General features: G+C 53.1%; 2 protein-coding genes across 3 annotated transcripts; both read right to left on the reverse strand.

The window, feature by feature from the left end:
- Positions 1–693: 693 nt before the first annotated feature.
- Positions 694–4662, reverse strand: PAQR7 (progestin and adipoQ receptor family member 7). 2 transcript variants are annotated; one of them, XM_075522151.1, is made up of 4 exons: positions 4517–4662; positions 3854–4022; positions 2854–2984; positions 694–2035 (listed from the first exon to the last, which is right to left on the reverse strand). In XM_075522151.1, exon 4 carries the CDS (start codon positions 1994–1996, stop codon positions 956–958), a length of 1041 nt encoding a protein of 346 aa, XP_075378266.1. In that variant the 5' UTR covers positions 1997–2035; positions 2854–2984; positions 3854–4022; positions 4517–4662; the 3' UTR covers positions 694–955. The 2 variants fall into 2 exon arrangements, with proteins under 2 accessions (XP_075378266.1, XP_075378265.1); XM_075522150.1 differs by lacking the exon at positions 3854–4022.
- A 2293-nt stretch (positions 4663–6955) lies between these two features.
- STMN1 (stathmin 1) lies at positions 6956–9980 on the reverse strand. Its single transcript, XM_075522395.1, has 5 exons — positions 9921–9980; positions 9760–9830; positions 8818–8990; positions 7836–8027; positions 6956–7446 (listed from the first exon to the last, which is right to left on the reverse strand). Exons 2-5 carry the CDS (start codon positions 9770–9772, stop codon positions 7378–7380), a joined length of 447 nt encoding a protein of 148 aa, XP_075378510.1. The 5' UTR covers positions 9773–9830; positions 9921–9980; the 3' UTR covers positions 6956–7377.
- Between the last annotated feature and the right edge of the window lie 3555 nt (positions 9981–13535).

Below are 13535 nucleotides of genomic sequence, written 5' to 3' on the forward strand. Positions count from 1 at the left end.
GAGGGGGCCGAGTGCTTGCAGAGATGCTAACGGGGGGGCGGGACACAGGGGCTGCTGTGCAGGTCAGAGGGGGAGCAGCACAAGACACCTGGGTTTCTTCCTCTCCCTCCTGTCCCCAGGACACAACGCAGGCCCCGACCTCCCCCAGCCCCTCTCACCTTGTCTTCACAAGCCGCACCTGCAGGCCCAGCCGTTGCCTGCCCTGTGTTTGCACCCTCTGTGCAGCTCAGGGCTGTGCGCCTCAAACCCTTGCAGCCAACAGACCAGTGCCTGTTCCCAGGGCCTCATCCCCCACAGAGGGGGCAGGGGTCCCCATTATTGCCCTGGGGCTCAGCCTCCATCAAATCACCCCCAACCACGCTCTCTCTGTCTCTCCTCTTGCGGCACTTTTAAGGACAGGGCCCGTGCCTTTCTCACCCACACCCACCGGGTAAGAGACAGGCCTTGTCGCTGTGTGGATAGCTCTGTACGAGTCCCTAAGCCATATAAAAGGGGCCTGAAATGATATTAAATAGATTTGCTACCCTTGTTTGTGCTTTATACAAGCTCACCTCGGTCTGTTTCCATGGGTCAGATTCTGTCACCGCTGACGAGGAGATGGCATCTCCTTACCTTTTGCTGTGAGACCGTGTAGCTTCTAAGAACCTTTCCCAGCCCACCACGGCCAGGGTACAGGGCTGCAGCACTAACAACATTTTTGTTTAACAACATGTTTATTCAGACATGTGAATTAAACCACTGTACCATTTTAAGAGCAAGCTGGAACTAATTCTGAATTAAAAAAAAAAAATCATAAAAAGCAGCTCGCTCTTTCCCTCACTAGAGAGAGCACTGCCGAGTAACAGTTGGCGAAGCATTTCATTCCTCTTCTCCTCAAAGTTTGTGGCCGGATTCATGCCAGCATCGCTGCAGATCAACCGTTCGGGTGAGCTCACTTGCTTCTCCTTCAGGGCTCTTACTCTTCTTTGAAGCTCAGCTTGTTCTTCACCTTCCGGGCCATGTAAGCAGCTGTGAGGACAGAGCAGGTCACAGTGAAGAGGCACAGGGCAGAGAAGTTGTGCGCCAAATCACCCTGAAGAGTGGAATAGATCTGTCGCCTGGACTCGTAGTCCAACACCACCGCCTCGATCTGCGCCAGCGTGCAGAGTACCAGGCACACGTGAAAAATCTGATGGCTCTGCCCAAAGAAGTGACATTTCCCAGGGAACCACTTTTCAGGGTACGGGTGTGAGAAAAAAAAGGCGCCAATGAGGAAAAACAGCACCTGGCATTTGTGATACAGAAGGGCCGGGTCAGCCCGCTCGGAGGGCGGCACGGTGTAGATGCGGTGGACCACGGGGCTGATGTCCAGCATGTACGCCAGGCCGGAGGGCAGCTCCTGGCAGAGCCGGCTCAGAAGGCGAGCGGACTGGTGGTACCGGTACTTGGCGTAGCAGGAACCGGCACAGGACAGCCACGCTAACAGGACGGCCGCCGGCATGTAAAACCCCTTGATCTTCTCATGCCAGCTTGGCTCGATGGCGTAGTAGTAGTGCCCCAGAGCGCTGCCGTACTGGTAAATGGCGACCCCCACGTAGTCCATGAAGAAGAAACTGTAGTGCCAGAACTCAGATTTGGCCTGCAGAAGGTGAGCGAGGGTGCTGAACGTCAGGTAGGTGATGGACGCCACGATGATGATGAGGAGGGGCTGGGCGTGCAGGTCCTGTCCAAAATCCACCCGCTGCGAGAGCTGCTGGAACCGCAGCAGCAGGATCAGCGCGGCCACCAAATGGGTCCAGACGTTGATGGCCTCGTTGTGCTGCTGGAAGAGCGTTGAGAAGTAATAGCACCAGGTCTGCTGCACCGGCCGGTAGCCGGTGTGGATGTAGGGCTTCCAAAAGACCTTCGGCACCTCCGAACTGCTGACGGTGGAGGGAGAGATGGGAGCCAGCAGCTGAGGGACCTGCCGCACGTTAATGAAGAGGCGGCTAAGCTTTTCGGTGATGACCGTTGCCATGATGCAGCCGAACCTCGGTTCCCCGCCGCGCAAAACAACCTTTGGGACAGAAAGAAAGTTTTGCTGCCGTATTTAATAGCGACTTTACCAACAATCGACAAGCAGGGGCTGTTAGAATGCTTTGGCTTTCTTTTCCAAAGATATGTAAAATCATGTGTGACTGGAGAGTGGCCTCATTATAGCTGAAATAAAAGAATCACCAAAAATAGTAACAGAAAAGAGGCTGAAGGGAGATTTAAGAACCCCTGCCAGAGTGCCCCATTCTGTACAGGTGAGCTGTCTGGAGGAGTACAGAGGCAGAAGACAGGAGTATGGGCTTAATTAACACAATAATTAACACACTCAGATGTACCAGTTCCTAGGCTCACCCCTTCCCATCACTTTAGGAACTGCTAAACAACCTAAACGAACTTCCCGCTCCAGGAGCAGCCCAGATTTTCCCCCCTTGTAAACTGTTTGCAGAATCTGTCTTTACAAGTAACAACGAGCCACGCTCCCACAAGCAGCGGGACGACCTGCTCTGCCTCGCAAGGGCAGCGTTTGACAACGTACATAACTGTAACGCCAGTAACAGGAGATGTAACTTCTGTGTTTAGAGTTTTTACTGTCTTTTTTCAGCCCCTGATTTTCCATGCGGCTTTGCACAAAACCAACACAGCTCAAGTGAGTTCATCCTGTTGCATCACTGAGGTCCAGCAGTGTAATCTTTGCAAGCAAGCGCTTCCATATTTACATTTTTGAAGCTGCTGTCCTTACCAAGATAAAGGCAGCTTTGCTGGCTGCTTCTGCCTTTTCACAGCAGCCTTAAAAACACCGAACAAAACATGCTCAAAATGAGATTTCCCCCCCCTCTTTACCTGCTCTTGCTCAGACAAGTTCTGAAGATGACAGCCCGACTCCCGTCCAGCTCCTGTGCTGTTTTACGCCTCGACTCCCAGCAAGTGCAGTCATTTCACGGACAGCTCAGACAGGAAAAGCTCTTCAAAGTCTGGGAGGAGGAGGAGGGGATGGGACTGTTTATTTTAAAAATCTCTGTAATTTCCTCATCAAAATGGAGCGGATAGGTCTGTAACTCCCACCTGCCTGAAGCTGAAGAGCACAGATCCAGATAAAAACAGGCTGTTTGCCTCTCAGCTTCCCGCTTGAATGCTCTTTTCCCACCTCACCTGCTTGAAGAGGCCCCGCATCAGAAACAACTGCCCTGGCTCGGGGCAGCACCTCGCAGAGGGCAATCCTGACCCTCTCCTGGCCTCCTAAACCCTCCTAAACCCTCCTGTAACACGGCAACACACGCAGGCTGCCAGTGACAAATTAGCTTCATAAACCTCTTCCGGACTTGCAGCTACTGCACTGAACTGAAACAGCCTCGAGTGTTGCTGGGGAGATGTGGGCGAATGCAGAACCCCAGGTTAAGCTATTTTGACCAAAATTCTACAGGCATTTTGGAAGAAAACGCTGCCCTTCTGATGCCCGGAGCACTTGCCTCTGTGCCGGGGCTGCCACTGCCCACGAGGATGCCTGGGTACGTGGGGAGGGGGCTCAGCTCCAGACCGCGTCTGACCCCGTCACGGCTGCCAGAAGACAAATTCCTACGGGAAAGGCACCCCTGGTTCTGCGCAGGGAGACGCTGCGGCAAAAGCAGTGGGAAAAGCTGCGTCCAGAGCAGCCGGGCACAAGGTAGGAAAGGGAGCAGCGTTTACTTCAGGTCCTCCAAAACTTGTTGGAGCAGGACTTAATTTGCAAAGCTCTTCCTAGCTCTGAAGCCTTGAGCAATGCTCAGTTACGAACGGAGCACATCCTGTGCAGTGCTGGAAATCATTAATCTGGCTTGTACTCTGAATAATAACCTCCACATACCTACGAGATGTCAATGACGTTGCCTCAAACGCCTGTTATTTCCTACGGAGCATTTTCTTTTTCAAGCAGCAACCACCCATCCTGCTGAATTTTTTCTTCATGACACAGACTCAGCCCCCAGCTGTTTACATGCCTGTTTGCTCCCATGCATACATCCGTATTTAGCCTTCTAAACCACAAATACGTTTCTTTTAAGTTACAATTGTTTTCTTCTCAGCACAGGCTCACCGAGCCCGGTGTGTTTTTGGTGGCTGGGCTGCAGGCCCCGTGCCCGGGCCGCCTCTCCCTCCGCCCGGCCCAGCAGCAAAGCCCCTCCTGGGGCACCCAGAGATCGATCCCCCCTCCGGGGATATATTTTTTTCCCGGGGAGGGGGGGTACTTCAGGACGCGGGTTGCGGCTGGAGGTGAGGAGCGGTGGGGCCTGGACCCTGCCCTCCCCTCCCGGTGCCCCGGCAGGACCTGCTGCCCCCCCCCGGGACCCCACCGCCCGGACCCCCGGCAGCCCCCCCGCGGCTCCGCTCCGGGGGACGCCGGACCCGCCCTGCCCGGGGCTCGGCCCCGCTTCAACGCCGGCGGCTGCCGCGGCTTCTCTCCCCGGCCCCGGAGCCCTCCGTGCCCGCTCGCCCCCCGGCAGCGCACGGAGGACGCGGCGTTCCCACGCACCGGGGCCGGGATCCAGCGGTGCTGCCCCGCTCCGGGCTCCCCTCCTCCGTGACCGACCCGTCCCGACCTGGGCGGCCGGTGAAGCGGCGGGTCCGGCGGCGGGCACAGCCCCTCGCCGTCTGCACGGCGCTTCCCACCCTTCCTTCTCCAGCCTCCCTTACCACACCCACAACACGGCTTGCAGTTGCTTTCTAACTTGCCACCACACGGTGGGCTGTCTGGCCTAGGAAATAAAAGCTCCACAGCTTTGTCTCCCCCCCCCCCCCAGCAATCTCTTTATAGTCCAGCTTTCCCCAGCAGACTATTATTCCTGTTCTCCTGCCTGAGCCCCATCTCCTCCATGTGAGTTCCCCCTTCTTGCTCCGTTCTCAGCTCACTAACCCTCCTCTCGTTATTCGTGCCCCCCAATCTCATTCCCGCCCCTCAAAACTTCCATTCCCCCCCAGCAGCTCGCAGAGGAACTAGACTAAGCTCAGGCCCCAGGCATTAAGCTCGAGTTAAGTGTAACGCAGGCAGCGTGTAACGCACATAAAGCAGAACTAAGCGTAACACACGTAAAGCAGAACTCAGACAAGGCAACAGAAGGCCGCGAGCTGAGATCTGACAGCTTTGGCAAGTCACAAACTCACATTTAATGTCTCTTTGTGCTCTTCACACCCTTTGGGGTTTGGCAGTGCTGCCATCCTCCTCTCCCCCACCCCTTGAAAAGATGGGAGGAACACCACCCCCACCCCCCCCCCAGTATTTGGGACGCTTGGTCTTTTCTCAGTAGGTAAAGAAATACATTAAAATGAAGAGCTCATTTTTTTTGATTGCCACTTATGCCTGATCTTGTATACGGGAACTGATCCCGTGATCACTTAAGCCTCCATTATGCAGTACTAGAGATACTCGACTTCTTTCACAAGCACATTATGTAGGGGTTCAAGCCTGCGCCTCAAAGTTCAGCTCTGGATTCCCCTGTCCTCCTCTCACCTCCCCGGGTGGATCCTGACCCACAACCCCTGCTCTCAGCTTACACAGTGTTGACACGTGCCATTAGAAACCCCAAACCTGCCCTACTCCTCCACCCCAGACCGGCTGTTGCTCCCCAACAGGCAGAAGTGCAGTCTCTCTTACCTTAAATTATGAAGTATCATAACACTTCTGAAAATCCTTCAGGCAAAGGATCCGATCCCAGCCCTCCAGCACATCAAGACTGACTTTATCTCACTGTTCTTCTTCCAAACAGTGTAATATCAGCTTTTGGTTAAGTACAACTCTGATGCAATCAAAAGTGGTAAATGTGATACATTAAAGCTTTCTACACTGAGGTTCCTTCTTTAGTAAGCCCCAGAAGACAGGTCAAGTGGTCCAGGACTCAACTAGCCCCTTAAAAAAAAAAAAAAATCCCTACCAGCTCTCCCATCCTCAGAACATGAAGTCTGTCACCCAGCCAATGCCAGATGCTCCAGGTGTGGAGTTCACCTGAAAACAAACCTGGTAGCCAAGCCTCAAGATCAAGGACACAAAAGGGGGAAGCCAGGACCGAGCGTGCCTCACCGAGACCAGTGCCACCGAGTGTTTGGCATTAACAGAAGCTGTGAAACCCAAGGCTTCCCCACCCCGAGGAAAAACACACAGTAAAGCAGAGTACCTCAGAACACGATGCTGTTCGTACTGAGGTGAGGTGGCTGTCCACACACACCCAGTGCAACCTTGTCTTTACCCCAGAGTAGCACAAGTACTCGTGGATGTGCAGGACACTCAGGATTAGGCTTAGGGGAAGGTTTTTGGTTTTTTAAGGCACCTGTACAATACTCGGTATCCGATACACCTAAAAAGTATCTTTCTTCAGAGCACGAGTACAGTCCTATCTATTTCTCACGTCCCAGAAAAACAAAAGGTGATACACATCTCGTTGCAGGCAGGAGTTAATCTTCAGACTCGCCCTGCGGCACAGTGTACTCTCCCAACACATCTGTGGCAGGCACCAAATCAAAAATAATTCTTATCCACAACAGCATTTTCAATCCCAGCACAGAACAGGTTTTTGACTTTTATGCTCCGGCACTGCAGGAAGCGGTACACAAGTCACCATTCAATAGCACAAGTCATCTTCTAGAAACCCTTACCAGAAAAAAAAAAGGCTCAGATCAGAGTCATGTGGCAACAAGGACTTGTTTGTTGAAGTGTCAGCATCCAAAGGGAGGTGGTTCTGAACTCTTTTTAACAAAAACACACAACAGCTGACAACTGCTGAGGTGTCAAAACAAAGCTCCAATTGTAAAATTAAGACAATGAGAGTGCTCTAGGGAACAGGCAGTCACGCAGCATGCCCGTGGATGTAAGGAAGAGTGCTGCTACAGACCTTTCCCCCCAGCACTGGGTAAGGATGCCTGTTGCAGACCTCAGCCAACAGATTTTGTTTCTTACGTCATTTTTCAGAAGTAATTCTCATGATAACAGCACTGTGCAGCTTTATTTAGTCACTCAGTTACAGCAGTATTTTAGCAGACTGGGACAGTCAGATTTTTGAAGTGTAACATATTCAGCATGGAACAGTATACTACATATTCCTTTCACAAACGTCTTACAGAGCTGATACAGTACTAGCCATCAACCCAGTAGCAAGCGCACTGGAGTAGAAAAGGATGCAACAAGAAGATAGCTACACTGGAAAGACAACACTTTAGAAAAAGTGAAACATGTAAGGTCTCCCCTCTAGCCCCCAAAGAAAGTGTACAGTTTGGATCTAATTTTACAGTTCTACATCAGTTTCTAGAAACTTAAAAAAAAAACAAAACCAAAGATAAAACCACTGGCCAGTACAGTCTTTGGATATTTAGAGGAGGGGGAGAGAGTCAGTTTCCAGAATGAAGTCAGTCGGTTTCAGCCTCACCGGGGTCTTTGCCTTCTTTGTTCTTTCGAACCTCTTCAATATGCTTGTCCTGAAAGACAACAGCAGGGAAGCAGTTAGCAGCCCAGGCACAGAGAGGCAGGGCTCCGGGCCGGCAGAGCAAGCCCTGGCTTCCTTCCCAGCCCCCCAGCTCACAGCAGGAACCTGTGAGTCTGGGTTACTGATGGGAGCTATGGGATGAAGCTTTGTAAAAGCAAGTGAGATGCTGCTCTAACTCCATCCATCCCCTCTGCCCCAAGAGGAGGATTTCTGCAAAGCCCTTCGCAGATGTAATAATCTTTCAAGATTAGACCACCACAGAACTCCAAGGATGTCTGTCTATTCATAGCACCCCGCTCACTTGGCTTTATTTAGCCAGTTTTCACAGTATGGAGCACGGATAAACCCTCTCCCAAAGGGGAACTGGGACTCTACACCCACCTTCTCCCTCAAGCGTTCCAGTTTAGCAGCCATTTGTGCCTCGCGGTTTTCTTTGTTAGCTTCCATTTTGTGGGTCAGCTTCTCCTCTGCCATTTTGCTGAAGTTGTTGTTTTCTTCAATTGCTTTCTGAAGCACCTCTTTTTCATGCTCCCGCTTCTCAGCTAGCTGCTTCAAGACTTCTGCTTCATGAGACTAACAAAACAGAGGATGCACACTTTGAACATAAAACAGGTGAACTACAGACAACTATCAGAGTTCTCCCGAGAGAAAAGATTTTCTGCTGTTTTACTGGAAAACAGCGTAATTTCACGATGCAGGACAAAGCTCCCTGGTGCCTCCTCCACCCACATAACCCATATTTCACCATTACAAACTACCAGGAAAGTTAAGTTTCTGTCATTACTTGCAAGTCTTATTAAATGGGATTTTTCTGGAAAGAACATGGATCTTTATGTTAACATCAATAGATCTTTCCTAGGAGATTCTTGCTTCTTAGGATGGTGAATCACCGCAATTCTGGTCACACAGGAGGCTGCACTTCAATTAGTAAGCCTCTGCACAGCCAAGGGCTCCAAGCCACATCTCAACAGCAAGATCTTACATTTAGTAAGACATTGTATTGGCAAACCTTCTCATTACAGATTCACCACTACATTTTCTAGGAGAAAATTAATCTTTTATGATGTTAAAAGACAAGAAAGACAGCTTCATCCTGAAAGAGCATCCCCTCTCAACTAAATGTTTTCTCCTGGTTTTTCAAGTGACCATTCAAGATCACTTTGGGAACAAAGCTACAGCCTTGCAGACCATAACAAAGGTTCATAGGAGCCCCAGAGATTTCAAAAGTTCAATTAATATTCCATTTACCATAATACAAACTGCTCATCATTTGTCCCACGCAACAAGTAAATTTAAAAAAAAACAACACAACTCGCACAGACTAGTTGAGCAGAGCTCGCTTAATCTGCTGTTTCAAGCTTACCTTGCGTCTCTCTTCTGCTGCTTCCAACTTCTTCTGAATCTCTTCCAATGACACATCCTTCTTTTTTGGGGGAGAAAGAGGGAATTCTGGGACTGCTTCTTTCGAGCGGGGACTGAGTATCAGCTCAAATGCCTGCCCAGAGGCACGCTTTTCCAGTTCCTTCACTTGAATATCTAGGAACATGGGGGAAAAAAACCAAAACCACCCAAACAAACAATATTTTAACCCAGGAACTGCCTTAGGTTACTTGAACAACAGCCTTCAAAAATTCAATGCCACAAAGCTCACTTAAGGAGACAGTTAGAATCTGACCTGATAGTTTTGTTTTAAGCAGCAGCACCACCATTCAAAAATGTGGCAGGCAATTTTGTTTGCAATTCCTCCTTGATACTACACTACCCAAGCGCCTGACATTTTATTTCAGCCTTTAATATCCAGGGTCGTGAAAACAAGTTTATCTGTACTTCAAATGAAAAAAAAAAAAAAAAAAAAATCATTCTTTCTCCAATGACAAGTCTGAAGAAGAGTTCAAGGCCTTCGCCTAAGACCTGACATAGCCAAGAAATGAAACCGGTTTTCAAAGATATATGTAAGCCAGCATTCTCTCTTCAAACACCTCTGAACAGGCACGTCAGCCCTGCACGCTGTCGGTTGTACCAGCACACCAGTTTTGATCACCAAGATGTCTAGATGATCGTCAGCTCTGTTAACAGAGCAGATGGCATGCAGATGAGCTGAAGCCCATCTGCTAGCAGCCTCATCTGAGAGGGCTTTTGGTATGTTTTCACAAGCACCCGGTTTTAACAGCTTCTCCAAAGCAGCCTAGATATGGAAGGAAAGCATGGTGATGACAGTTTGTTTTACTATATTAGATTTAAAAATATTTCTGAGAAATTAAGAGAAAAAAATCCACAAGGGTATTTCACACATAATACTACATACCAGAAGTAGCCATGACCAAGAAAATATGACTCCAGAAGCCAACTCTGGGAGAACTTCGATGGGTTGGATTCCTAGATAACAAAGAGACATGCCTTTGAGCAGCAAGTACATGAATTTCATTTCTTCTAGCTCCTAATAAAAATTGCTAAGCATAACAAGACCTGCTGAACAAAAGACAGTCGTGTAGGTTACTGCAGTCAGTAATTCCAGTCAGTCTGTGGGGCTGAGGCTGATGTACATTGCTAGGAACAGCAGAGATGTTCTCAATTATTGGCGTTGCAGGATCTGTATGTACAACTGTATAGCCGGGCGTTTTCAGTCCCTGTTTTACTCCACCGTAATTAAGATATGCAAACAGAGACTCCCATTTTACCATTAATTCAGCAGCATACAGCACTACGGATAATTCACAGAGCAGATACAGCTCTCTGAATTAAAATACGGCACACAACAGGACAGGGCAGCCAGGGCTGCTGCCGTTACCAAAGGATCTTAAATGTCCCCATCGAGCTCATTTAAAATTCGATTTTATTTGCGCAGCTGAAGCCAGACGCTGCACATCACGAGAGACAGGGAGCACGCACACTGCCCAGCACCCCTTGTGGGACGTAAGAAAAGGGAAAAAAAAAAGCCATAAAGCGCTCTAAAAAAACTCAAAAAGGAGGATTTTTTTCCCCAGGTTTTAAGCTGACGATGAAGCGGGGGCCGGGTGGCTGCGCAGTCTCCGGCTGCGCCCGTCCGGGCGGCGCTGGGACCGCGCAGCCACCCGGCCCCCAGCGGTCCCGCCCCCTCCCGCCACCAACCAATAAGCGCCGAGGCCGTTGCGCGGCCGGGCGGAGGCCCCGCCCCTTTCCCGCACGCGCTTTCCTAACCGCACCGAATTCAAACCGCCGGGGAGAGAGAGAGAGAGCGCGCGCGCGCCCGCCCGCGCGCGCGGGGGGCTCGAGGGAAGGCGGGGCCAACGGTAACATCCGGGCACCTGCCGCCCCCCGCCGCAGGTGCGGGCCACCGCCTCTACCCCGGGGTGAAAGGCGGGGAGGGGGGGGAAATGGCAGGGGGACCCCCTCGCCCCACCGCCGCCAAGCGGGGCTCAACGGCGGGTCCCCGAGCTCGACGGCGTCGGGGCGCGGCCGGGCGGGCGCCGCCCCTTCCCCACTAACAATGGCGGGGTCCTGTCAGGGAGGGGAGGGGGCACCGCTGCCGCGAGCAGGGCGTCGCCCCTCACAGAGCGTCGTCCCTCACAGAGCGGCTCCCGCTCCCGGGACAATAGACACCCCCTTCCCCGTCGAGGTTGGGGGGGGGCGGGGGGGGCTGGAGCCGCCCATTGTCTCCCGCAGCCTCTTCCCTTTGTCACCGCGACGCCCGAGAAGCGGGCGACGGGCGGGGCCGCGACCCCCGCGAGGAGAAGGGACAAAAAGGGCAGGCAGGCGCGGGGGGCCCCCCCTCCCCAAGCGCTCGCAAACGACCGCGGAGCCCCCCGCGGTCCCCTTCGCCCTGACACCCATCCTCAGATCCCCTCACGCTGCGGCACCGCCGCCCATCCGACGGAACGCCGGACCTCCGCGGACCATCTCAACACCCGAAGGGCAGGCAGGCGAGCGGGCGGACGCTCGCCCCAGCCCCGGCTGGCCCCCAGCCCCGCCGCCGCCGCCGCGCACCCACCTGCCCGCTCCGCCGCTCCAGCCACACTCCGCTCCCGCCCGCCCCGCCGCGCACAAAAGCGCCAAACAATGGCACGTGACCCGCCCCGCCCCGCCCCCATTGGCCGAGCGCGGCGGCACGTGCCGCCCGCCGGGGGGGGGCCGGCGGGGAGGGCGAGGCGGGGGGCGCGCGCCCCCCCCTCCTTTCTCCCCGCCGCCCGCCGCATGCCGGGAAACGTAGTCCGCCACGGGCGGGCGGTGGCGGCGAGGGGCGGCGACCCCCGCGGCCCGGCGGGGCCCGGGCGGAGGGTGCGGGACCTCGCCGCGACGCCCCTCGCCTCCGCGGGCCGCCCCGGGGCCGTGCGCCCCCCTCCGCCGCGCTCTCCGCCCGCGCCCGGAGGGCGACGGGACTCCCTTTGTCTCCCACCCCGGCGGTGGGGAGGAGCGGGGCCCCGGTGCGGCTCGTTTGGTCAGGGTCGCCCGTCCCCTCGGGGGGCATTTGGTGGGAGCGGAGCTGTGGCTCAGATGGTTGCCTGGGGGCTGGCCGCTTACCTCAGGGCCACGGTCACCTCACGGCCACCTCAGGGACCTTGGTCACCTCGGGGCCACAGCCACCTACCTCAGGGCTTTTGGTCACCTCAAGGCCATGGCAACTTACCTCAGGGCCATTATCACCTCAGGGCCATGGCCACTTACTTCAGGGCCATCACCTCAGGGCCACAGTGACCTACCTCAGGGCCCTGGATCACCTCAGGGCCATGGCCACCTACCTCAGGACCATGGTCACCTACCTCAGGACCATGGTCACCTACCTCAGGGTCCTTGGTCACCTCGGGGCCACAGTCACCTCAGGGTCATCACCACTTCCACTGGGGCCACAGTCACCTCGGGGCCATGGTCATCTACCTGAGGGCATGGTCACCTCAGGGCCGGTCAGTTATCTCAGGGCCACGATAACCTCAGGGCTCTTGGTCATCATCAAGATGACCACCATGTTCCTTTGCTCACCTCAGGGTCACAGCCACCACAGGCCAACCCCAAAGAGCATCTGCGGGTCTGACAATGCGTTGGCCCCACAGCCCCCGGGAGTGTGTTTCGGGGGACAGCCACACGGCCACCCTCTCCTTTGGGGTGACATCAGCAAGTCAAAGCACGTCCAGAAAAGCCATCGTTCATGCAGATTCCTCAGCATGTACATAATGGCCGTGTAAAGATGATCCATCCTTGTCCTGGGGGCTGCATTGTGAGCAGTTCCCTTCCCAAGATAACGCTATTGCCAAGCGTAGAGAAGTGGTTCGCTCGGAAATGTCCTTTAAATGAACTGGCTGCATTTTCGCATGTTCGGTACGAATGACTTCGGTACAATTCCCGTGGTAGTTTCCGTGCTACAGTCGCTTGAGTTACACCAAGAGTCAATACGCACAAAAGGCAGATGGCCGGAGAACGGCACAAATCTTCTGCTACGATGCAAGCCCAGCACGGCCGTCTCCGTACCCTCAATACCAAAGAAAGGACTTTTCTGAGGGGACCCACCCTTGTGCACACTCTTAAAACCAAGGATTTTGCACCAAAAAAAAAAAAAATCCTACCTTGAGGAAGGTTAATATTGTGACAGAAACGCATAAAGCTTTCAAAACAGAGATTATTTTAAACGCTTGCCCTGTTTTTTGCTGATCTGACGTCTATTTCCATGGAAACCACATCCAGCCGCCGAGCTGCTAGAATTGGGAGAGGTTTCTGCCGGAGTGGCTCGCTGGGCATGGGAAGAGCCATTTTCCAGCAGCGTGGTAGAACCTTTTAGTGGGACTGAAGGGATTTCAGATTCAAAATGGTTTGGCTGCTTGGCCCTTCAGCACCATGCCTGGTACATTCACGGGGTTCCTGGCTCAATACCAGCGGTACGTGCATAGATATCACATACGACACACGTGTTTTTAAATGAAACATCTTGAGTGCTTGGATTAAATTGCATTAGATGTTGCTGGAAGACAAAGCAGCCAAGAGACCATGCCACCAGCCTGTGTTTTACTTTATCATTTATTAATTATCATCCATGTAGATCAACAGTGTGTTGCATGCTTTAATATTAATGCTTTTTAGTAAAATCAATGAGCTTATCCTGGGATGATCTCAGGA

Source organism: Mycteria americana, chromosome 21 (genome assembly GCF_035582795.1).
Source record: "Mycteria americana isolate JAX WOST 10 ecotype Jacksonville Zoo and Gardens chromosome 21, USCA_MyAme_1.0, whole genome shotgun sequence".
NCBI classification, from domain to species: Eukaryota; Metazoa; Chordata; class Aves; order Ciconiiformes; family Ciconiidae; genus Mycteria; species Mycteria americana.

Coding starts and splice junctions, on each gene's coding strand:
- PAQR7 (XM_075522150.1), bottom strand. CDS start 1,996: ATGGCAACGGTCATCACCGAAAAGCTTAGCCGCCTCTTCATTAACGTG.
- STMN1 (XM_075522395.1), bottom strand. Junction 8,028..8,817: donor CAGCAGAAGAGAGACGCAAG/GTAAGCTTGAAA, acceptor CTGTTTTGTTAG/TCTCATGAAGCAGAAGTCTT. Junction 7,447..7,835: donor TGGAACGCTTGAGGGAGAAG/GTGGGTGTAGAG, acceptor GTTGTCTTTCAG/GACAAGCATATTGAAGAGGT.